At 47.6% G+C, this 23,998-nt stretch overlaps 1 protein-coding gene across 1 annotated transcript in view; it reads left to right on the top strand.

Moving 5' to 3' along the window:
• Positions 1-620: 620 nt before the first annotated feature.
• Positions 621-23,998, top strand: part of B4galnt3 (beta-1,4-N-acetyl-galactosaminyltransferase 3) — a 146,359-nt gene continuing 122,981 nt past the window's right edge. The window contains exon 1 of the mRNA XM_045137448.1: positions 621-789. Within this exon, the coding sequence (XP_044993383.1) occupies positions 621-789 (169 nt within the window). The remainder of the gene's footprint in view (positions 790-23,998) is intronic.

Raw genomic sequence — 23,998 nt, 5'->3', positions numbered from 1 at the left:
ATCGACTCTTTTTGTTTTGTTTTGTTTTTTCTCTAGGTAAGGTCTTACTCTAGTGCAGGCTGACCTGGAATTCACTATACAGGGCGTGGGTGTCACTCCCACCTGAACAGGTCTCCACTCTTTCACCTTGGTGATCATCGTCCAGCGTCTAAGGGGGTGACTGGGCTCCCTCGGGCACCCCTTTTCCACCCCACCAAGTACCTGCCCCGTGGAGGCTCCAGCGACCGGCTTTGTGGCACCACCCTTTTGTACCCCTTGGGGCCCGGGGTAAGGCTCTGGGTCCCTTGGGCAGGCCTCTCGCGGGCGGAGCCCACCTGCGCCGGGGGGCGGGGCGGGGGCGGGACAGGTGGGGTGCGAGGTAGGCTGGGCCGAGCCGCGGCGGGGGCACCGGGGCAGGCGGGCACCCGGGCGGCAGGAGGCGGCGAGCCCGCGCTGGGAGAGGCGTGGAGAGAGGCGCGCCGGCCGCGGAGGACACCAGGGGAGGAGGAGCCCCGCGCCGCTTAGTCCCGCCGGCCGGAGCGTAGCCGCGTGCGGGGCATGAGCGCGCGGCGGGGACCGGCGGCGGCGGCGGCGGCGCGCTGAGCTCCGCGGCCCGGGGCGCACCGGGGAGCGTCCGCGCCATGGGGAGCCCGCGCGCCGCGCGCCTGCGGCCGCTGTGCCGCCCGCTCAAGCCGCTGCGGAGGCGCCTGCGGCTGCTGCTGCTGCTCGCCGCCGCCTCCGTGGCGCTCTGGACGCTCTACCTGGAGCTCGTGGCGTCGGCCCGGGTCGGCGCGAACCCCCTGCACCGCCGTAAGTAGCGCGCGGGGCGAGGCGGGGTGCGAGGGGCGGCTCCGGGCGGGGACCCGCCTCCCCGGCGCCAGCGGGCGGGCGTTCTCGGGGTCGCGGTGGGGGGCCTCCCCGCGTCTCCGCCCGCCCTCCGGAGGGGTCCCGCACCCGGCCGGGGTGTCGGGCGTGAACCTCGGTTCGTGCCGAGCCTGGGGATGTAGGGGGGGGTCCTCTCCCTGCGACGCCTCCCCGCGCGCCCCGCGCCCTGCCCTGCCCTGCTCGCAAGGGTCCCCCATCTCCTTCCTCCGCGCGGGTTCACGGGCCTGTCCCGGGCCACCTAGATGCCAGGTGTTTGAAGCACTTCTTGCCGGAAACCTCGAGAAATCCGCCAAACTCCCCGGACCCTTGGCCCAAGGCGACCCCGCCAGGGAGAATTTCCTATTTGTATTTCTAACTTCATCAAAAACAACTTTTATGCTTCCTCGCCTCGGGTTTTTCAAGGGAAAATAGAAGGAAATGGTCTCTTTCCCTTCTTTCTTAAATGGATGTGGCTATCCGCAGCGTACTTATTTATTTATTTATTTTATTTTTTTGTGTGTGGCAGGGGTCTCCTGTAGCCCAGGTTTAGTTATGTAGTTGAGGATGGCCTTAGGATCCTCCTGGCTCCACTTTCCCAGTGTTGGGAATCACAGGTGTGTGTCACTACCGAATTATATCTGTATGGACAAACTAAAAAGTCAATTTAGGGGCTGGAGAGATGGCTTAGCGGTTAAGCGCTTGCCTGTGAAGCCTACGGACCCCGGTTCGAGGCTCGGTTCCCCAGGTCCCACGTTAGCCAGATGCACAAGGGGGCGCACGCGTCTGGAGTTCGTTTGCAGTGGCAGGAAGCCCTGGTGCACCCATTCTCTCTCTCTCTCTCTCAAATAAATAAATAAAAATAAAATATTTTTTTAATAAAAAGGTCAATTTGGAAAGGAGGCTGAGGACTTACTCAAAGTGTTTTCTTTTTTTTAAATGGAGCAGCATTTATTTGTACATGCTGACATAGGCCCAGAGGATTCATATCCGTAGACTGAACCCCAAACACAGTGGGTATTTTACTTAAAAAAAAATTATGTTTATTTATTTATTTTTCCCTATTTAGAGTCTTGCTGCATCACCTCCCAGGGCTCCTCCCAGGTTGCAGGAAACTAGAGATGATACTCAGGTAATTCAGGAACTCAGGGAGGATGCCAGGGCAAGTACATGGGTGTGTAATCCTCTACACTGGATTGGATGTGGCGTTTTGTCTTCTTTGGCCCCAGAGAGGGAAGTATTGGGACATTAGCTGAACAGTTCCAGGTTGGAGATGAGTGCTTATGACATCTGTCTGTCTTTCTCTCTCTGACAGTGGAAATAATTGTGCCTGGGAGTTAGGACACTGGCTGCCACAAGTAGCTGGAGATCAAGGGGAAAACTGAGGGTTTTTGTTTTTTTTTTTTCTGGTAAAAGGAATTTGGAATAAATGATCTCCAAGATCCCTTTCAGTCTAGATACTGTATGACTTCTGCCCCTTCCTTGAGTAGTTCTAGGATTAGTTTCAGCACCTGGGAAGGAAGGCTACGTTCAGCCACAGGCCCACAGCACTACAGAGGAGTCTTGTTCCAGTGACCCCAGCCTGCCTCCGCGGAGCTCCTTCCCTCCCTGAAGCCTCTTTACTAGTCCATACCATGGCCACCAGGGCGGGTTGCAGGTAGCTGAGCTCCTCTGGACTATGTAGGAGGGGGGAGGCCTCCTCTCCTTGGGACGCCCCCTCCCCATATAATGCCATTGGCTTCTTGAGTTTAGACAGAGGAAAGCAGTTGCTTTGTGATCCTGAAGTCTGTGGCCACCTTCCCCCCTCCGGGCTTTCCCTCTCTCCACCCCACATGGGCAGTCTTGACTAGACTCAGTTTGCCATAATTGCTTCCCAGTCTCCACTTCCTGTTGTTGGTGTGGTCATCCTGAGCCATCAGTTTGTTTGTTTGTTTCTGGGTTTTCCAAGGTAGGTTCTCACTGTAGCCCAGGCTGACCTGGAATTCACTATGTAGTGTCAGGATGGCCTCAAACTCATGGAGATCCTCCTACCTCTGCTTGCCAAGTGCTGAGATTAAAGGCCTGTACCACCACACCTGGCCATCAGTTTCTTCTGGGTGTGTTGGGTTCTCTTTCTTTCTTTCTTTCTTTTTTTTTTTTTTAATAAATCAGATTAGTTTTTCAGGAGCCTTTTAAAGATTTACTTTATTTTATTTATTTGAGAGTAACAGAGAGAAAGAGGGAGAGAGAGAGAATGGGCGCACCAGGGCCTCCAACCACTGCAAACAAACTCCAGATGCTTGTGCATCTGGCTAACGTGGGTACTGGGGAATTTAGCCTCGAACTGAGGTCCTTAGGCTTCACAGGCAAGCACTTAACCACTAAGCCATCTCTCCAGCCCCTTTCTTTCTTTTTTAAAATATTTTATTTGAGAGAAAGAGAGAGAGAGAACACATGGGTACTGGGGAATTGAACCTGGGTCTATAGTCTTCATAGGCAAATGCCTTAACTGCTAACCCATCTCTCCAGCCCCTGAGTTCATTTTCTAGATGAGTCTGGCTTAGATATTTGATTCTTTTTCTAAACTACCTCTTCCCCAGAAAATTTTTCTCAGCTTCCTATTCCAAAATCAACTTTGTTTCCCTGTGCTGTTTTATTTTATTTTATTTATCAGAGAGAGAGAGAGAGAGGGGGGCAGATGGAGAGAGAGAATGGGTGCACCAGGGCCTCTAGTTACTGCAAACTAACTCCAGACACATGCACTACCTTGTGCTTGCATGGGTACTGGGGAATTGAACCTAAGTCTTTAGGCTTCGCAGGCAAGTGCCCTAACGTATATATATATATATTTTAAGACAGGTACTTGTTATATAGCCCAGGTTGACTTGGAACTCGCTAGGTGGTGCAGGCTGGCCTAGAACTCAAGATCCTCGTGCCCCAGCCTCTGGAGTGCTAGATTATAGGACTGTGCCACCCAGCCTGTCCTCCTCCCTGTGATTTCTACAAGAGACTAATTCTGGGCACTGAGTGGCATGCTTTCTTCTTAATTTTTTTCCCTTTTCTTTCTTTCTTTTTTTTTTTTTTCCAGGTAGGTTCTGTCTCCAATCCAGGCTGACCTGGAATTCACTTGGTAGTCTCAGGGTGGCCTCGTACTCACGGCGATTCTCCTACCTCTCCCTCCCGAGTGCTGGGATTAAAGGTGTGCACCACCACGCCCGGCTGCTTTCTTCTTTTTAGCGCTCTCGAACCCTGAAGTCCATCTGCTGTGCAGCGTGCCTCTGCCTCGGTTTCCTTATGGAATAAGATTTAGATGGTGGCTGGTCTCTGGCCCTTTGTCTCCCATTATTTTCTGTCTTTTAAGCCAAGATGTTTTTGTCTTAAAGTTCTCTTGTGTCTCCCATCTTACGTCCAACTCCGGGCTGTTCCTCTGGGGAGTTCCTGCATACCAAGGGCAGCCAGAGTAGTTAAACTGCCCTTCCCAGGGCTCTACCCAGGGCCACACCCACAGCCCTGGCCTGGCCCTGCTGCCCAGCCAGCGCTACGCTGCCTCTTTGTAGCCATCTAGTCGACCCATTCCATCACCCGCCCTCCCGTCATCCATCTGTAAGACTGGCCTCTGTTGCCCAGAACCTGTCATTTGCCTGTCCCAGAGTGAGGCTATATTGGTGCAGCTCTGGAAGAGAGTATAGAGAAATGGCAGTCACAAACTGCAGGGTGGTAAAGTAATGACAGGGGAGTGTGCTTCCTGTTTCATCGTCATGAAATAACCCAGTAGTTTAAGCTATGGATGGTGTGCAATTTGGGCTCCGTATGCAGAAAAAGATGCGACCACAATTGGGCTAGTTTCAGAGAAAAAAACTAAAACAACCAAACAACTAAAATCATTAACGAATAGAAAATGAGGTCTCTTGGTTGAAAGAAGAGCCTCATGTGCTGACATTACTTACTACATCTCTCCAGCAAGGCATTTGCTAGGTGATTTAGATACGACGGCCAGAGCAAGGTACTTATGTGAAAAGCCTCAATGTACAAAATAGTTATTACGTTTTCCAAAAGTAGAAATTGCTAGATATTGCTGTGACACCTCTGAAAATGGGGCACAGCTTTCAACTGGTTTCACGGAAGTAGGGACATTTGGAGAAATCGTAAGGAAATGGGTGAGATGATGGTGATTTGGGGCTGAGGATGTACCGAAGTTGTAGCGTTCTTGCCTAGCTTGCGTGGAGCCCTGGGTTTAATTTCTAGTACAAATAAAACTGGATATAGTTAGTGGTGCAAGCTTGTAATTTAGGAGATGGAGGCAGGAGGATCAGAAGTTCAAGGTCAGCCTGAGTTACATGAGGCCCTGCCTTTTAAAAAAAGGGCTACAGAGATGGCTTAGTAATTAAGGCACTTGCCTGTGAAGCCTAAGGACTCATCTTTGACTCTCCAGGTGCCACATAAGCCAGGCACACACAGTGATACAAGTGTAACAAGGTCATACATGCATACAAGGGGGTGCATGTGTCTGGAGTTCGATTGCAGTGGCTGTTGGCCCTGGCATGCCAATTCATTCCCTTCCTCTCTCTTTCAATCTCTTGAGTTAAAAAGGGGGGGGGGGGGCGTGCTGGAGAAATGGCTCAGCGGTTAAGCGCTTGCCTGTGAAGCCTAAGGACCCCAGGACCCACGTTAGCCAGATGCACAAGGGGGCGCACACATCCGGAGTTCGTTTGCAGTGGCTGGAGGCCCTGGTGCGCCCATTCTCTCTCTCTCTCTGCCTCTTTCTCTCTCTCTCTCTGCCTCTTTCTCTCTCTCTCTCTGTCGCTCTCAAATAAATAAATAAAAATAAAACAAAAAACAATTAAAAAAAATGGCCAGTCTGTTGGGCTTGCCTCTCAAAAAAAAGTTTATTTTTTTTTTAAAGATTCTAAGGGATCACAGAAAGACCATTGTTGGCAGGAAGGACAGCGTAAACAAAGGGGAAATAAAGTTTTGGGACATACCGAGCAGCTGGCGTGGTGAGATGGAAGGTGTATAGCAAATGCAGGGTGAAGCTCAGTTGTGAAAGACATCATTCATTGTACTGGGGATGGAACCTGGGGCACCCATGGATATAGAAAGAGTAGCATCCATTCCGTGGAGAGCAGAAGATAGTTGGAGGAGGATAGTTTTGGAGGAGGATAGCATTATTGCATGGAAGAGTAATAAAACCGTTTCCTAATACTTTGAGGACGGGTGTTGGAATAGGGTTCTGAGAGTTAGTTCTTTGCTGTGCCCCCACATTAATTCTTGTCTTGCTAGGTCAGAAAGCTCTGAGGATGGGTCAGTGGGCTACTCAGAGGACCTGGGTCTGTTACTGGATACATACAAATAGGTACTTAAGTATTTCAGTGTTTCCCTAAGTGGGGCAGCTGCACTAGTTTGTACTGGCTGAACAGCGTGGCCCTGGGAACAGACTTTTATTGGAAGTTAAAGATTCTCTAGTCTGGCAGGTTTTTAACAAACTCTGTCCATTTGTTCACGTTGGATTAGCCAAGGTTCTGCCTGAAGACAGCTTAAACGGTTTCTAGGTCCTTTGCTTTATAATTGACCTACTGCTGGGATCAACTTGGTAGCAGAGCCAAGAGATGACTTTTGGGCACAAAGCCAACACACAGGGACCGGGTGCAGTGTCTTTTCAGATCTCCCAGAGCTGGGCCTGGCATGGCCCTGCCTAGCTGCTCCGTTTGCCTTTTGGATGCCAAAGTGCTCTCGAGCCTGGGAAACGGGATGACTTTTGCCGCCTTACGTCTCTCCCCACGTTTCCGCTTGACGCCTGTGATTTCTAATAGGCTTGGGTGGGCTCACAGCTGCCAGTGAAGCCTGTCTACTCCCAGGTCACCTTAGCTGCTCTGCTTGGGAGGGAATACAAACCTCCAGAGGCTGAGTTTACTCAGAGTTGAGCGGTAATCTGAGATGTAGGTCTGGAGGAAGGGGAGCGGAGATGCAAATGAGACAGATGTGTGGGCCCAGGAAGGATGGTGTGTGTGGCTTAGCGAGGGATCTCACAGGGGCCAGAGCACTGTGGCCCGTGCTCCCTGGGGGTGGGCTGTGACTCCTGCTGCCTGGCAAGCTTCTCTTTCCTATGTCCTGGTACCTTCCTGTACACTGACATTTCCTTGGTTAGTTTACCTGGCTGCTGCGCGCATCAGGTTAGTATTTAATTCTGGGCACATACTAGGCACTCACTTAAGTCCCTTCCGCTTATGAATGGGCAGCCCTGGATTTCCAATCCCTTGATAGTTCCACTAGTGGATGAATACTTTCCTTTTTTTTTTTTTTTTTTAATCAGTGGCTGATCTAAGAACAACACGCAGGGGCACTTGTCCCCTGTACCATCACAAATATAAACACCAAACCTTTTGCATGCAAGTGTGGAAAGTAAGAATTGGACCATCAGTATTTTTATTTTTAATAAGAGCATTTAAAAAATTACTTATTTGGGACTGGAGAGATGGCTTAGCGGTTAAGCGCTTGCCTGTGAAGCGTAAGGACCCCGGTTCGAGGCTCGGTTCCCCAGGTCCCACGTTAGCCAGATGCAGAAGGGGGCGCAGGTGTCTGGAGTTCATTTGCAGCGGCTATAGGCTCTGGCGCACCCATTCTTTCTCTCTCTGCCTCTTTCTCTCTCTGTTGCTGTCAAATAATATAAATAAATACATAAAGTACTTATTTGTATATTTGTGTATATATGGGCATGCCAGGGTCTCTTGTCACTGCAAACTAACACTCATCTGGCTTTTCCTGGGTGGCTGAGTAATTGAGCCAGGTGCCCCTATAAAAGCTTTTTTTTTTTTTTTTAATTTTTTTTGTTCATTTTTTATTAATTTATTTGAGAGTAATAGAGAGAGAAAGAGACAGAGAGAGAGAGATTAAGAATGGGCGTGCCAGGGCTTCCAGCCACTGCAAACGAACTCCAGACACGTGCGCCCCCTTGTGCATCTGGCTAACGTGGGTCCTGGAGAACCGAGCCTTGAACCGGCATCCTTAGGCTTCACAGGCAAGCGCTTAACCGCTAAGCCATCTCTCCAGCTCTAAAAGCTTTTTTTTTTTTAATTTCCTTTTTAAGCAGGGATGTAGTGTTTGACCACAGGAGACCATACTCATACTCGGTGTCTGTTATCTACCTGGACTCTGCAGTCCCATTCTGATAGGGCCAGCAGCCTCTCAGCAAGAATCCCCCACCCTTGCCGGGTGTGGTAACGCACGCCTTTAATCCAAGCACTCAGGAGGCAGAGGTAGGAGAATTGCCCTGAGTTTGAGGCCACCCTGAGACTCCCAGGTCAGCTTGGGCTGGAGTGAGACCCTACCTTGAAAAACCAAAAAAACAAAAAAGAAAAAAGAAAAAAGAAAAGAAAAGAATCCCCCGCCCTTACCCAGCTCACCCCCAAAATCCCTCAGTCTAGGTGAGGCGACGCGGAGGTCGCCTGCTGCCCCCTGTCCTGGGAGCTGCTCTGCGTGTGATCGCCTGCTTTGCCGCTTGTCATCTGAAACAACCCCTTCTGCACTGCTTCGGTGGAGCCTGGCTGGGCACTGCAGTAATTTTCCAGAGCCTGGCCTGGCCCTCCAGTACTGAGCTTTATGGGGCAGAGCCGAGCAGCCCCCATGGCCAGTTTGCTTTGGAAGAAGGCCTGGAGGCTGTTCTTGGAATCTTTGCTCATGGTCTAGCTCTCTGCACAGCTCCACTAGTCTCGAAAAACTCTTCTTTAAAAAAAAAATTTCCACAGGGATGGAGAGATGGCTCCGCACAAGCATTGGGGCCTAAGTGGGCCCCAAGTCTCTAATCTCTACATCCCACAAAACATGGAAGCCCTGATATTGACCGTCTGGAAAATAAGCATGCAGGTTGCTCTTATGGTCTCTCTGTGTGTATGTGTGTTTTTTTAACCTCTTTTTCTTTTTTGGATTTTGAAGTAGGGTTTCGCTCTAGCCCAGGCTGACCTGGAATTCACTATGTATTCTCAGGGTGGCCTTGAATTCATGGTGAACCTCCTACCTCTGCCTCCCAAGTGCTGGGATTGAAGGTGTGCGCCACCACACCCGGCTTTTATTTTTTTTAATGCAGGGTACACACAGAGAGAAGAATACACTGTAAATATACAGCTTGATGAATGGCTTCCATAAACAGTGTATCTGGAGAGCAATTGTGGTGAAGAATGAGAAGCCTCCATGGTCTTTCTTTCTTTTCTTTTCTTTTTTTTTTTCAGGTAGGCTCTCACTGTAGTCTAGGCTGACCTGACCTGGAATTCACTATGTAGTCTTAGGGTGGCCTTGAACTTACAGCAGTCTTGCTACCTCTGCCTCCCAAGTCCTAGGATTAAAGGCGTGTGCCACTATGCCCGGCTTTTATGGGGTTTCTTTTTTTTTTAACTTTTATTTATTTGAGAGTGACAGAGAGAGAAAGAAACAGAGAGAGAGAGATTGAGAATGGGCGTGCCAGGGCCTCCAGCCACTGCAAACGAACTCCAGATGTGTGCACCCCTTGTGCATCTGGCTAACGTGGGTCCTGGGGAACTGAGCCTCGAACCGGGGTCCTTAGGCTTCACAGGCAAGTGCTTAACCGCTAAGCCATCTCTCCAGCCCTTATGGTGTTTCTTTTGAATTGCTAACATCAGTATAGATTAATTTAGCCTGTTTTTATATGTTGTATAAGCAGAATCATACAATATATGATTTATTTGCTTGTGTGTGGTGAGGGGGTACCCCATGTGCTCACCTGCAGTGGGGAGGATGTTTTCCCACAGTGGCTACAGCTGAATGTCGTGTGTCCTATTTTTATCACCCTTCTGCTTGGTGTTTATTTTATTTTTTTGAGGTAGGGTCTCAATCTAGCCTGGGTTGACCTGGCATTCACTATGTAGTCTCAGGGTGGCCTCGAAATCACGGTGATCCTCCTACCTCTACCAAGTACCAAGTGCTGGGATTAAAGGTGTGTGCCACCACGCCTGGCTTGGCATTATTTTTTTTTGACCTGGAGTCTCTGCTTCCTGTGGGACTGGGGTTACAGCTGCTTACATGGGAGATTCGAACTCAGGCAGTCTGAGACCCCCTCAGTCCCTCATGCTTGCTTAGGAAGCCACCACTTAACTGTTGAGCCATTTCTCTGGCCATCTGTCTATATAATTTTCTTTTTTCTTGAGGTAGGGTTTTACTCTAGTCCAGGCTGACCTGGAATTCACTATGTAGTCTCAGACTGGCCTTGAACTCATGACAGTTCTCCTACTTCTGCCTCCTGAGTGCTAGAATTAAAGGCGTCACCACACCCGGTCAAATATGTTTTATTGTTTATTTATTTATTTATTTATTTTGAGCCAGAGTTTGTTGTAGTCTAGGCTGGCCTCAAGTTTGCTGTATAGCTGAGGCTGGCCTCAAACTCCTTATCCCTCTGCTTCTACCTCCCAAGTACTGGGATTACAGGGATGTAACACCATGATATTCTCTATGATTTATTTTTGTTATTTTTATTTGAGACAGAGAGAGAGGGAGAGAGAGAAAGAGGAGAGAGAATGAGCATGCCAGGGCCTCTAGTCACTGCAAACAAACTGCAGATGCAAGTGCCACCTTGTGCATCTGGCTTACTTGGGACCTAGAGAAGCAAACCTGGGTCCTGAGGCTTTGCAGGCAAGCGCCTTAACTGCTAAGCCATCTCTCTGGCCTTTTTTTTTTTTGTTTTGTTTTGTTTTTTGAGGTAGGGTCTCACTCTGGTCCAGGCTGACCTGGAATTAACTCTGTAGTCTCAGGGTAGCCTTGAACTCACGGCTATCCTCTGCCTCCCAAGTGCTGGGGTTAAAGGCGTGCGCCACCACGCCCGGCTCTCTGCCCTTTCTTTATGATGTATAAAGCATGTTTGGGGCTGAAGAGATGGCTCACTGGAGAAGTGCTTGCCATGAGAGTGTGAGTATCTGAGTTTAGATCCCCAGAACCCATGGAAAAGTCAGAGGCTGTTTTGGGCTTCCATCATCCAGGCATTCTGATGGTGAGTTATAAATTTCAATGCTGGTCAAACATCCCATTGTCCAAGGTCTTTTTTTTTTTTTAGGTAGAGTCTCACTCTGGCCCAGGCTAACCTGTAGTATCAGGTAGCCTCGAACTCAGATGATGCTCCTACCTCTGCCTCCCAAGTGATGGAATTAAAGTCGTGAGCCACCACGTCCGGCTTCCAAGGTCTTTTAACTAAGCTGTAATACCAAACAACAACAACAACAAAAACATAATGGCACAAAATAAACATCCATACTGCAAAAGATGGCATTGGGCACAACAAAGAAAGATTGAACTAGTACAAGATTTAAAGCAAACAGGGCAAACAGCAAGCTCTGTAGATCCAAGTCCAACAACTCTAACCAGTGACGACCCTCTAAGTCTAGCCAGTGACAAGTCTCCCAGGTTCCAATTCCGCCCCTCCAGCTGGGCTACTCACAGTCCTGGAAAACTTCATTTGGTGCCTCAGCTCTCCTTGGCAGCCATAGTCCTGGCATCTCCAAAAGTAACCCACACAGGTAATCCAACAAACCTGTTTCACACTGTCCATGGCCGTTTCCAAAAAACAAGACCATGCTGCAAATTCAGTGACTCTTTCCTGTATTTGTTATACTCAGTACTACCAGTTTGTTACTTTAGGAGGGAAATAAACCCAACTGAAGAGCAGGACATTCTTCGGCATTTAGGCCCCTTACTTCAGAAGAGTCCACATTCTTCCTACTGTCCCAATGCAGATCAGCTGATCCAATCTCAGTGGTTGTAATTCCTCAAACAACTGTAGCTGAATGGGCAGCAGTTTCAACCCAAAGATTTCATTTCTTTGTGTGCCATATCTTTGTGCTCACACCAGTTCATTTCTGCACAGTGCAACCTTGCCCAAGTTTCCGGGACATAGGCAGACAGAATGCAGTAAATCTTTCACTCAAAACTGTTTCTAGACCAGTCCGGGCAGAGCTCTTTCTCACCCTCATAAGACACAGCTCACAGTCCATAGTCCTTACTGCATTCAGGCCTTTCAGCTCTGACCAGAATAGTCCATCAAGCTGTACTTAGAGCATTACACGGAGTCTCTTAGGCCAGTGTTTTAAATCCTTTCACATTCCTCCCTCAAATCAGTCCCAAAAGCCATGCATTCAGGTTTCCAGCAGCAATGACTCCACTTCTCAGTACTACTTTTACTGTTGTAGTTTCTTTATTGTTGGCAGAAAACACCTGACCTAGAGCAGCTGGTGGGAGGAAAGGTTTTACTTTGGCTTACAGGCTCCAGGGGAAGCTCCACGATGGCAGGGGAAAAACGATGGCATGAGCAGAGGGTGGACATCACACCCTGGCCAACATCAGGTGAACAATAGCAATAGGAGAGTGTGCCAAACACAGGCAAGGGGAAGCTGGTTATAACACCCATGAGCCCATTCCCAACCACGGCCTCCAGGAGGATCTAATTCCCAAATTTCCATCGCCTGGGAACCTAGCATTCAGAACACATCAGTTTGTGGGGGACACCAGAATCAAACCCCCACAATATACACACAGAAACATGAAGAAGCAGTTAGTCATCAACTATAATCTGTTACTCATTTAGAGATTATTAAAAAGAAAAGAAGTTTTCTCAGCCCTGTAAAATAAGCAAGTAAAAAGAAAGTAATGATAATCAGTGTTGGATTTTGGAATACTGTAAGAATTATAGGTTAAAAAAAAAAATCAAGCTGGGCGTGGTGGCGCACGCCTTTAATCCCAGCACTCAGGAGGCAGAGGTAGGAGGATTGCCATGAGTTCGAGGCCACCCTGAGACTCCATAGTGAATTCCAGGTCAGCCTGGGCTACAGTGAGACCCTACCTCAGAAAACCAAAAAAAAAAAAAAATCAAAGTTAAGGGCTGGAGAGATATTTTGGTGGTTCAAGTGTTTGCCTGAAAAGCCAAAGGACCTAGGTTCGATTCCCCGGACCTATGTAGGCCAGATGAATAAGATGGTACATGCATCTGGAGTGTGTTTGCAGTGGCTAGAGGCTCTGACATGCCCATTATTTCTCTCAAACAAATAAATCAAATATTAAAAAAAAATCAAGGCTAGAAAATTATTTTCCTGACCTTGTTTTTTTCTGTCTTTTTAGTTTTTTTTTTTAAGCTTAATTGAAGAGTTGAATGACATCCAAAACCATAATCTCACTTTTTTTGTATCAAAAGACTCAAAAGAGTTGGGTGTGGTACCTCATGCCTTTAATTGAAGAGGCTGAGGTAAGAGGACCAACATGTATTTAAGCCCAGCCTGGGCTACAGAGTGAGTTCCGGGTCAGCCTAGGCTAGAATGAGACCCTGTCCCAACAAAACAAAACAAAACATACACACACACACACACACACACACACACACATGTATGTGTGTGTATAACATACATAATCACCCTGTTAAAAAGTTTAGAAGGAAGACCTTCGAGCAACAGGGAGACCATGGATGTGAAGATCAGTGGATGTACTGGCCTGCGACTTACAGTTATATAAAGTTACAAACATTAGAGGTCTATCCCCTAGGATAAGCAGATAAGAAAATAGGTCAGGAAGAGATTTTAGTTTCTTCCTCCCATTATTATGTCTTTTCCATCATCATCGTCTCCTCCTTCCTTCATTTTGTATGTATGTGTGTATATGTCACTATGTAGGAGAGGTGGGCCCTGAACTCCCAGGACTTTTGATCTTCCTGCCTTCACTTCCTAAGTGTTGGGATCACAGGTGTGTACATGCCCAATTCTTTTGTTTTAAATATAAATTTTTATCTTATTTATTTATTTGAGAGAGAGAGAGAGAATGAATGAGCATGCTAGGGCCTCTAACCACTGCAAACGAACTCCCGATGTATGCGCCACCTTGTGCATCTGGCTTGTGTGGGACCTTTTTGAACCTGGGCCCTTAGGCTTTGCAGGTAAGTGCCTTAACTGCTAAGCTATCTCTCCAGCCCTCTTCTGTTTCTTTTAAACTGTGATTTTGTAGCAAAGGCTACAGTTGTGTTCTACTTTATATTAGGTGGAAAGGTGCTTTGTGGCATCAGGTCATGGGAAGGGGTCCCAAAGATGGGCAAAGAATAGACAAATGATATTCCAAGGGATTTTCTATATAAGCATTTAGGAAATTGAATAATTTTCTTTCTTTCTTTCTCTCTTTCTCTCTTTCTTTCTTTCTTTCTTTCTTTCTTTCTTTCTTTCTTTCTTTCTTTCTTTCTTCTTTTTCTTTTTTTCTCAAGGTAAGGTCTCACTGTAGCCCAGGCTGACTTGAAACTCACTCTGTAATCCCAGGCTGGCCTCAAGCTCATGGCAATCCTCCTACCTCAGCTTCCTGAGTGCTGGGATTAAAGGCGTGTGCCACCATGCCACCCAGGGAAAATGAGTAATTTCTATTTTGCAAATCTTGGGTGGTTACAGAGGTGATTCATCTTAAAACTTAAAAGGAAATGTTTATGGAATATTTACTTTTGTGAGACTGAGTGGAATGAAACATTGCTGGTTCTTGGAAAAAATCTGTGGAATTTGAAGATGAGACAGGGTTTAAGCCCAAGTTCTGTTACTCACCAGTTGGGGAATATCATATCAGTTACTTTTTCCTTTCCAAAACTGGGATGCTTCCTCTGGGCCACGGAGTCGCAATGTCCTTGCCGTAGAGCTGTTTTCCCAATGCTAAGATTACTGAGTCTGACACATACGGGTGCCTGGTTAGAGGTCATGGAAGCCCGGCTTTCAGTGTGCAGCCGCTTGCCAAGGCTGAGGGATGTTGCCACACTGTTGGCTACTGCTGGGTTAAGAAACGAAGCTTTCAGTGGTGGTTGGTTTCCATCTCCTGCTCCTTGGAGTTTATTGTCTAGTAGACATTGCAGAATGGCTGGGCATGCAGGCATAGACAGGTACACTCCTCCTCAGCTGGCTCTTTGGACAATGTTTTATTCGTTTCCTTTTCTTTTTTGAAAATTTGTGTATTTATTTGAGAGTGACAGAAACAGGCAGAGAGAGACAGAGAATGGGCACGCCAGGGCCACCAGCCACTGCAGATGAACTCCAGATGTGTGCGCCCCCTTGTGCATCTGGCTAACATGGGTCCTGGGGAAACAAGCCTCGAACTGGGGTCCTTAGGCTTCACAGGCAAGCGCTTAACCGCTAAGCCACCTCTCCAGCCCTTTTCTTTTTCTTTTTTTTTTTAAGATTTATTTTTTTTTTATTTCAGAGAGAGAAAGAGATAGATAGATAGATAGATATGGGCGTGCCAGGGCCTCCAACCATTGCAAATGAACTTCACATGCATGCGCCTCCTTGTGCATTTGCCTTAGGAGGGACCTGGAAAATCGAACCTGGATCCTTAGGCTTTTCAGGCAAGTGCATTAACCTCTAAGCCATCTCTCTCGCCCGGGCAGTGTTTTTATTTATTTATTTATTTATTTATTTATTTATTTATTTATTTATTTATTTAGCTTAGTTCGTGACAAAGCTGTGTCAAACCCCCCCCCCCCCCAGTATTTGCTTAGCCGTCCTTGTCCAGCACCTGTCACTGTGGACACGTTCTTTAGCCACTCTTCCCTCATGGTGCCTTGTGCTAGTCCGGCTTTCCATCTCGGTTCCAGGCAAATACTCGCATCGGCGCTGGGAAGGAGGTCAGGAGCGGCGAGTTTGGAGACACTGAGGGCTGTTTGGGGGCAGCCCCAGCACACAGCCCCAGAGCAGTCAGGAACTAGCCACGCGCCACTGCGCTGCCTGCCCCGGAGTACACGCTGAGGACGAGAGGGCTGGAAGGCAGCAACACTGGGCAGTTACTTTAATTTCAGTCCCAGTTCTAACTGACTTGCCATGGGTAATAGAGTAGATAGAATAAATTTGTTTTGGGCGCTGGAGAGATGGCTCAGTGGTTAAAAGAGCTTGTCTACAAAGCCTAATGGCCCCGGTTTGATTCCCTAGTGCCCCCATAAAGCCGGATGCAGAAAGTGCTGCGTGAATCTGGTTTGCAGTGGCTCTATGCCCTGGCACAGGCTTTCTTTCCTTCTTCCTTCCCTGCTTCCAAAAAAAAAAAAAAAAAATATATATATATATATATATATATATATATATATTTTTTTTTTTTTTTTTTGAGGTAGGGTTTCACTCTAGCTCAGGCTGACCTGGAATTCACTATGTAGTCTCAGAGTGGCCTCAAACTCTCAGTGATCCTCCTACCTTTGCTTCCTGAGTGCTGGGATTAAAGGTGTGCTCTACCATACCTGGCAAAATAAGTTATTTTAAAAAGAAAGCTTGGGCTGTAGAGATGGCTTAACAGTTAAGGTTCTTGCCTGCAAAGCCTAATGACCTAGGTTCAATTCCCCAGCACCCATGTCAGCCAGATACAGTGGTGCAGGCATCTGGAGTTTGTAGTGGCTGGAGGTCCTGGCAACCCATTCATTCATCTCCCTCTCTCTCCTTGCAAATAAAATTAAAAAGTAAATCTCTCACTAGCCATGGTGACACATGCCTTTAATCCCAGTACCCAGGAAGCAGAGATAGGAGAATTAATGTGTGTTTGAGACCAGTCTGAGACTACATACTCAATTCCAGGTTAACCTGGGCTAGAGTGAGACCCTACCTCAAAAACAAACAAACAAAAGAAATCTCATCTGAATGGTAAATATTGCCTCAAATCAACTACTCTCTATGGGAGAAATAAGAAAATAAGAACTGACAAGTTCTGAAATAAATAAATAAATAACTGTTTTAACTTAAAAACCCACAAATAAGACCTTTTTTTTTTTAGGTAAGGTCTTGCTGTAACCCAGGTTGACTTGGAATTCACTATGTCGTCTCAGGGTGGCCTCAAACTCACGGCAGTCCTCTTACCTCTGCCTCCTGAGTGTTGGGATTAAAGGTGTGTACTACCATGCCCAGTTTAGAATTTTAAAAAATATTTTATTTATTTATTCATTTATTTCCAGGGAGAGAGACATTGAATGAATATGGACATGCCAGGGCTTTTAAGTGCTGTAAATGAACTTCAGATGCATGTACCACTTTGTGCATCTGGCTTTATGTGGGTACTGGGGAATCAAACCCAGGTTGTTAGACTTTGCAGGCAAGTACTTTAAACCACTGACGTAAAGTGACTCAAAGTCCATGAATCAGCTGTGTGTGGTGGGGCATGCCTTTAATCCCAGCACTTGGGAGACAGAGATAGGATTGCCATGAGTTCGAGGCCACCCTGAGGCTACATAGTGAATTCCAAGTAAGCCTGGACTAGAGTGAGACCCTACCTCAAAAAAAAAAAAAAGTCCATGACTTATAATTTTTTAAAAATATATTATTTGGGCTGGAGAGATGGCTTAGTGGTTAAGCGCTTGCCTGTGAAGCCTAAGGACCCCGGTTCGAGGCTCGGTTCCCCAGGACCCACGTTAGCCAGATGCACAAGGGGGCGCATGCGTCTGGAGTTCGTTTGCAGAGGCTGGAAGCCCTGGTGCGCCCATTTTCTCTCTCTCCCTCTATCTGTCTGTCTTTCTGCGTCTGTCGCTCTCAAATAAATAAATAAATAAATACATAAAAATTTAAAAAAATATATTATTTATTTGAGAGAGAGAGAGAGAGAAAGAGGCATATATAGAGAGCACATGGGTGCACCAGGGCCTCCAGCCACTGCAAACGAACTCCAGACATATGTGCCACCTTGTGTATCTGGCTTACATGGGACCTGGAGGCTTGAGCCTGGGTTCTTAGGCTTCATAGGCATGTGCCTTAACTGCTAAGCCATCTCTCCAGCCCATGACTTAGAATTTTTTAAGGGGCTGTGTTATTTTTCTCATTGCTATTACAAAAGCGACTTAAGGGCATAGGGGTTTGTCTCCTCCCAGTTGGAGAGCGGGGAGGTCACGGGAGGAGGACCCTGAGGCAGCTGGTCACAGTGCACCCACAGTCGGGAAGCGGAGAGACAGATGCTGGCGTTCAGCTCGTCTTCTTCTCCTACTGAGTCCAAGATCTCAGGGTTGGAGCCACCCACATTCATGGGTGGGTTTTCCTTCCTCGGTTAAATCTTTCTGGAAAAAATACCTTCATAGACGTACTCAGAGAAGTGTTCCCATGGTGATTCAAGTTGACCATGAAGATTCTCACAGGGACCTGTCCAATTTGAACCGAATAAAAATTTTGAGAGTTTTAGCATCATGTTCTTTGGCAGTAGGTTTGGAAGTCTACCCATGCCTCCCAGGAACCCAGAGGACAGTCACCTTTCTTTGATATTCTGGCCACGGTCTTTCAAGACTCACTTGCCCAAAATAAGCAGTGATGGCTTCTACTCCAGTCTGGCCAGGATCATCATGAACCACGTGGGATCCATACTAGCAGTTGCCTGGAGGATTTAGGGCCTCCCTGCTGATGTCTTTTTCTTCTCATTTTGTAGTCCAGGGGATCGAACCCAGGGCCTTGCACGTACTAGGCAGGCCCTGAGCTATGTCCCTGCTGAGATGGTACAAAGTCCCCGCTCCACTCCTTTCCACCTTGCTTGCCCGTGTTCGAATGGACATGTGGCTCTGCTCACATGCAGCAGCCCTGTGCAGCCAGCTGGTCTTGTTGGTTGGCTTCTGCTGGGTTAAGATTGGCAAGGGTGGGCTGGAGAGATGGCTTAATGGTTAAGGTGTTTGCCTGCAAAGCCAAAGGATCCCCGTTCGATTCTCCAGGACCCACATTAGGCAGATGCACAAGGGGGAGCATGCATCTGGAGTTTGTTTGCAGTGGCTGGAGGCCCTGGCGTGCCTATTCTCTCTCTCTCTTTCAAATAAATAAACATATATATAAACTAGATTGGCAAGGGGATGAGCACATTGAGGGTTTCCTTCAGCACCCAAGGCAGAGTACCTTCTTCTCAGCGCTTGAGGGCTGGGGAAAGCTATCCCTCTGGAATGGCTCTCAGCAGCAAGCAAGGAATTGCTCAAGGGGGGCAACAAGGGCAGGATCCCACCCAAGGGAGTCTTCTACCCTGTTTTCTCATGCTAGTGACGTTTTTGGGTCTCTTAAGGTTTTTTTTTTTCCGAGGTAGAGGCTCACTCTAGCCCAGGCTGACCTGGAATTCACTATGTAGTCTCAGGGTGGCCTCGAACTCTCGGAGATCCTCCTGCCTCTGCCTCCCATGTGCTGGGATTAAAGGCGTGCACCATCATGCCTGTCTCTTCTTGAGTATTTTAAATTTGATTCTATTTCAAAAATTTTAGGTACCTTAATTTAATTAATTAATTTTTTTTTTTGGTTTTTCGAGATAGGGTCTCACTCTAGCTGTGACCTGGAATTCACTATGTAGTCTCAGAGTGGCCTCAAACTCACAGTGATTGTCCTACCTCTGCCTTCTGAGTGTTGGGATTAAAGGTGTATACATACGCCACCATGCCTGGCTTTTATTTTATTTTTTAAGACCATTTGAAGTTTATTTGTGCGTGCGTGTGTGTGTGTGTGTGTGTGTGTGTGTGTGTATTGCCAGGGCCTCTGACCATCACAAATGAACACTATGCCACTTTTTGCATCCAGCTTCTGTGGGCATCTTGGGAATTGAATCTGGGCCAACAGGCTTTGCAAGCAACTGCATTTAACCTGGGAGCCATCTTCCTAGCCCCTTCATTAAGAATTTTACATTAGGGCTGGAGAGATGGCTTAGCGGTTAAGGGCTTGCCTGTGAAGCCTAAGGACCCTGGTTCGAGGCTTGGTTCCCCAGGACCCACGTTAGCCAGATGCACAAGGGGGCGCACGCATCTGGAGTTCGTTTGCAGAGGCTGGAAGCCCTGGCGCGCCCATTCTCTCTCTCTCCCTCTATCTGTCTTTCTCTTTATGTCTGTCGCTCTCAAATATATAAATAAAAATTAAAAAAAATTAAAAAAAAATGCTGCTAAAAAAAAAAAAGAATTTTACATTAGCCGGGCATGGTGGTGCACGCCTTTAATCCCAACACTCGGGGAGCCAGCGGTAGGAGGATCACCATGAGTTCGAGGGCACCCTGAGATGACATAGTGAATTCCAGGTCAGCCTGAGCTAGAGTGAGACCCTACCTCGAAAAGCCAAAAAGAAAAAAAATTATAGTAATCTTGTGTTTTAAGCCATTTGAAACTGTTTAATCTATTATCTAAAATTGTTGGTTGCCCTCAGAGCGAAGGGGATAGTATCTCTTGTCACATCTTCATGTCTTGGCCTTAGAGATTTCCTTTACACCGTGGAGGGCTTAGCAGAGGCCATGGGGAGAAGTTAGCTGTTATGGTGTGCAAGCTCTATTGAACACGTTGCTGTACTTTGTAAAAGGAAGTCCTTTGGCTTGAGTTTGTAAGCGCTTCTCCAGCTCCAACTGTGTTGTTTATCAGGGTGTGTGTGCGTGTGTCTACTCGAAGGGGAATCCTCCCGGGGGCAGCTAAATTCTTTTGGGCAGGAGATTTTTTTTTTTTTTTTGATGTGGCTTGTGTAGTCTCAGGGTTGCTTCCAACTCAAGGTGTCAAGGTGATCCTCCTACCTTTGGCCTCCCAGGTGCTGGGATTGAAGGTGGTTTTTTTTTAAATTTTATTTATTTTTATTTATTTGTTTGAGAGCGACAAGAGAAAGGAGCGGGGAGAGAGAGAGAGAGGGAGGGAGGGAGGGAGATAGAATGGGTGTGCCAGGGCCTCCAGCCACTGCAAATGAACTCCAGATGTGTGCGCCCCCTTGTGCACCTGGCTTACATGGGTCCTGGGGAACCGAGCCTCAAACCAGGGTCCTTAGGCTTCACAGGCAAGCGCTTAACCGCTAAGCCATCTCTGATTCTCGGTTCATTTCTTTTGACATTTGATGAATTTTTCTATGTCCTAGAACTTGTGACTGGTCAGTAGACCTAGCCATTGGAAGTCTGTAGGACACGGTGGCCTACGCCTGTAATCCCAGTACTCAGGAGGCTGAGGCAGGAGGGTTGCCACAAATTTGAGGCCAGCAAGGGCCATGTAGTGAGACTGTGTCTTAAAAACAAAACCAAAACAGCCCCTCTCTAAAACCCAGATGACTTGCTTTCAGCGACTCAAAGGTTGGGCGATGGGTGTCTGTGGGAAGGGGTGTGTCCAGATAAGAAGCCTCAGCATTTGGTAGCAGCGTTGGTGTAGGAGAGAAAACACAGAAGTCCTGGGTTTCACACACGGTTCTCTGGCTGTACTCTGCCACTATCACTTTAATTAAGGGTTGCTGTGTCTACCCAGCATCTCAGAAGCATTCTCATGAGGGGAAAGCGCTTCCCTGGGACTTAAGTACCGCGCATCGACCTGGAGAATGTTTACTGAGCCAGGCAGTGTCCTAGATACCAGGGTGCAGTAGTGTGGAGCAAGAAATTTAGAATTTTTTTTTTCCCCCTGTGGGTCCCAATTTTCCAGTGAGGAAGAGTAGTCAGATAATAATCATGCCAGCAGATAAATCAGAACTTTGGATGGTGGTGTGTTCTGGGGGAAATGATAGTGGGGGCACAAAGTGATTGCTTAGGAAGTGATAAACAGTTAGCCTGGGCGAGTGAGAGGGCTCGCCAAGAAGGGACATGCCAAGAACAGGATGCGAGTTAGCGCCAATGCGTGCCCCGCAGCGGTTCAGAACCTGGTAGCTTCGGAGAGGGGGGGAGAGAGCGAGGAGCGGGCGGGCTGCTGGGTTGCAGGCTGAGCGGCTCCTTTCTACCCCCTTGAGTTGTCCTCTTTACCTCCTGGGAGGAGGAGGTAACCTTTGACACTCAGCTGGAGTGCTGGAAAAAAAAAAAAAGGTGCTTGCTCAAGGCTATTCTGAGCCTTGGGAGAATCTGATGGTGGTTTTTACTTCATTACAGATCTGGATCCCAAAACCAGCATGGGGTGCGGCTGGGGGAGGGGTGTCCTTCCTTCTGCAGTGAAAGCCTGGCTGGAATTAACCTCTGCTCTCTTTCCCTCACAGCATTCCCCCCCCCACCTCCATTAGTGCACTTATCAAAGTCTGCCTTGCATCAGAGTTATTTCTGTCGGAGTTTCTCTTCCCCCATGAGATGTGCTTCTGGAGTCCTGGACCCTTCTTTGTCTCCATGGTGCGGATTTTTAAAAATCATTTTTAGATCACATATACCTGTAAGAATCTCATGAAGAAACTGTGGGCCCTTTTCACAGGCTTCCCCCTCCCACAAGTATGTCACATACTATTTCGGGGGGTGGGAACCACTGAAGCCCCTGACTTCTACCCAGGGCTTCTTAGGTATTAACTGTTAGAAGGCTTATTTTTGCCAGTGCCGTGGTACATTCTCAGGTCTGATTGATGGGCAATGCTCTCCCAGCCAAGCCCCCTTAATTGCAGCAGGTAGAAGCTGGGAAGAGTTCCACTGTTGGAGATGCAGAAAATGGTCCATCAGCTGTCCTTCTGGATGTGGTCACCAGAGAGCAGCGGCATCCCTGAGCCTGAGCTGGTGTTGGGCTGCCATTCTCTGCCATCCCTGGCCTTGGTTCATGCTGTGCGCTGGCGTCGTGCCATCCCTTCTCTTGCCTTTCAGAACCTGGTGCACCCTTTGATCCTGCCTTTCCTCTTGAGCCGCCTTCTTTTAAAATACTTTTTATTTATTTATTTGCAAACAGAGAGAGAGAGAGAGAGAGAGAGGGAGGGAGAGAGAAAAGAGGGAAGGAAAGAATATGGGCATGCAACTGCATCCAGCCACTACAAATGAACTCCAGACACCTGTGCCGCTTATGCATCTGGCTTACATGGGTCCTGGGGAATTGAACCTGGGTCCTTTGGCTTCGCAGGCAAATGCCTTAACCGTTAAGCCATCCCTCCAGCCCCGAGGCTTCTTTATTCAGAATCTGCTGACTTTATCCTCCCTAGAACTTCTGTGGCAGCTACGTTGCCTGCAGTTTATAGTTGATAAATAAACTTTTTTTATATTAGTTATTTAGTTGAGAGAAAGAATGGGCATACCAGGGTCTCTAGTCAGTTCCAGATGCATGCTCTACCTTGTACATCTGGCTTATGTGGGTTCTGGGGAATTGAACCTAGGCCCTTAAACTTTGCAGGCAAATGCCTTAACAACTATTCCATCTCTCCAACCCAAAAAGCCGTTCCCCCCCCCCTGCCTTTTTGCTGTTTTTCTAGGTAGTCCAGGCTGACCTAGAATTCACTGTGCAGTTTCAGGGTAGCATTAAACTCATGGCGATCCTGCTTCCTCTGCCTCCCCAGTGCTGGGATTAAAGGCATGCGCCACTATGCCCGGCTTTTTTTTTCTTTATTTTGAAGTAGGGTCTCACTCTAGGCCAGACTGATCTGTAAGTCTCAGGGTGGCCTCAAACTCATGGAGATCCTCCTATCTCTGCCTCCCAAGTGCTGGGATTAAAGGCGTGAGCCACCACAACTGGCTAGTTGAGTCTTTTACTTCTGTGTTGTTTGGATCGGGGTACGTATTCCAGCTAGATTGTTACAGCAGCCAGAGACGGTTCCAAATGAATATTTGTGGCACAGTTGTATAAGCATTGAGGGTCTGAAGAGGTAGGTGTGTTCACTTGAAATTTCAGATGGCAGAGCCCATGTTTATTGCCTGTGTACACACCGTCCGTTATGTCTTTACCTCTGGCACTGCTGTTTGGCCGTCTGTGCCACCTACTGACCTCTCCTTCCTTTATCATGACATTGTCTTAAGTCAAGACCAAGGCAGCTGAGGTCAGTCTACTGCCTATCCAGCTCCAATTTTTAAATGAGTGTGAGAACAAGCGAGTGAGAGAGAATTGGCATGCTAGGGCCTCCAGCCACTGTAATTGAACTCCAGTCATGTGCACCACCTTGTGCGCATGTGTGACCTTGCATGTCTGGTTCACATGGGATCTGGGGAGTTGAATACGGGTACTTTGGCTTCGCAGGTAAGCACCTTAACTACTGAGCCATCTCTCCCCCCAGCTCCAAAGTTTAATAATCTATACTTCACTGACAAGATTACTGAACTTTAATGTATCAATTTCTTGGCTGTAAAATGGGATTATGAACAGTTATGTCCTGCTGGATTTAAAAAAATTTTTTGTTTATTTTTATTAATTTATTTGAGAGCAACAGACAGAGAGAGAAAGAGAGAGAGAATGTGCGCACCAGGGCCTCCAGCCACTGCAAACGAACTCCAGATGCATGCGCCCCCTTGTGCATCTGGCATATGTGGGTCCTGGGGAATTGAACCAAGGTCCTTTGGCTTTGCAGGCAAATGCCTTAATGGCTAAACCATC

This window comes from Jaculus jaculus, chromosome 18, assembly GCF_020740685.1.
Source record: "Jaculus jaculus isolate mJacJac1 chromosome 18, mJacJac1.mat.Y.cur, whole genome shotgun sequence".
In the NCBI taxonomy this organism is placed as follows: Eukaryota; Metazoa; Chordata; class Mammalia; order Rodentia; family Dipodidae; genus Jaculus; species Jaculus jaculus.
The sequence above is the reverse complement of the archived record's forward strand: the minus strand, read 5'-3'. Positions and strand labels throughout refer to the sequence as shown.